The sequence below is a fragment of the Vombatus ursinus genome, unplaced genomic scaffold, assembly GCF_900497805.2.
Source record: "Vombatus ursinus unplaced genomic scaffold, bare-nosed wombat genome assembly UNPS02014817.1, whole genome shotgun sequence".
NCBI classification, from domain to species: Eukaryota; Metazoa; Chordata; class Mammalia; order Diprotodontia; family Vombatidae; genus Vombatus; species Vombatus ursinus.
In genome coordinates this window covers 1,237,326-1,238,118 of record NW_020954595.1, presented here as the reverse complement: position 1 = coordinate 1,238,118, position 793 = coordinate 1,237,326, and the positions used below count along the sequence as shown (strand labels likewise).

The 793-nt window shown below is 71.4% G+C and overlaps 1 protein-coding gene across 1 annotated transcript in view; it reads left to right on the top strand.

Annotated features, from left to right (window-relative positions):
• MYD88 (MYD88 innate immune signal transduction adaptor) overlaps positions 1–793 on the top strand; it is a 19,774-nt gene that overhangs the window by 956 nt on the left and 18,025 nt on the right. Inside the window, exons 4-5 of the mRNA XM_027835808.1 lie at positions 7–79; positions 111–454. Of these exons, the coding sequence (XP_027691609.1) occupies positions 7–79; positions 111–454 (417 nt within the window). The remainder of the gene's footprint in view (positions 1–6; positions 80–110; positions 455–793) is intronic.

The window sequence follows — 793 nt, the reverse complement described above, 5'->3', positions numbered from 1 at the left end:
CCCGAGCCGGAGCCCGAACCGGAGCCGGAGCCCGAGCCGGAGCCCGAACCGGAGCCCGCCATGGCCAGCGCCAGCCCCAGCCCCGGCCCCGGCCCCGGCCCCGGCCCCAGCGCCAGCCCCAGCCCCGGCCCCGGCCGAGCCGTCAGGGCCAAGGCCCTGGCCACGGTCCCCGAGACGTACGACGTGCCCTTGGTGGCACTCAACTTCAGGGTGAGGAGCCGTCTGTCGCTGTACCTCAACCCTCCCGCCCAGGTGTCAGCCTACTGGCCCGCGCTGGCCGAGGAGCTGGGCTTCGAGTACCTGGAGATCCTGAACCTGCAGGCGCAGCCCGACCCCACGGGCCGCCTGCTGGACGCCTGGCAGTCGCGGGAGCGCGCCACCGTGGGCGGCCTCCTGGCCAAACTGGCCAAACTGGAGCGCCTGGACGTGCTGGAGGACCTGAGGCCCGGCATCGGTAAGGGGTGGGGGGAGAGGCTGGGCGGGAGGCACCCCCCGCCTGCCCTCCAAGTAGGGCAGAAACCAGCGCTAAGTCCTGGCCCCCTGGCCCCCTGGCCCCTGACTGCGCCCGTCCCCTTTCCCCGTCTCCCTCCCCTGTTCTCCACTGGCCCGGACCTGTCTTACTAGTTCCCTGCCCCCCTTCTGCTTTCCCCCTATACTTCCCTGTCTCTGGCCCCTTCCCCTCTGTTGTTGCCCAGTGGCCCCGTCCTTCCCTCTGCTCGGTACCCCTCCACTGTTTCTCATCGCCCTTGACCTGTCCCACTGTCTCCCTGCCCCCTGCCCTTCTCTGCTCCCC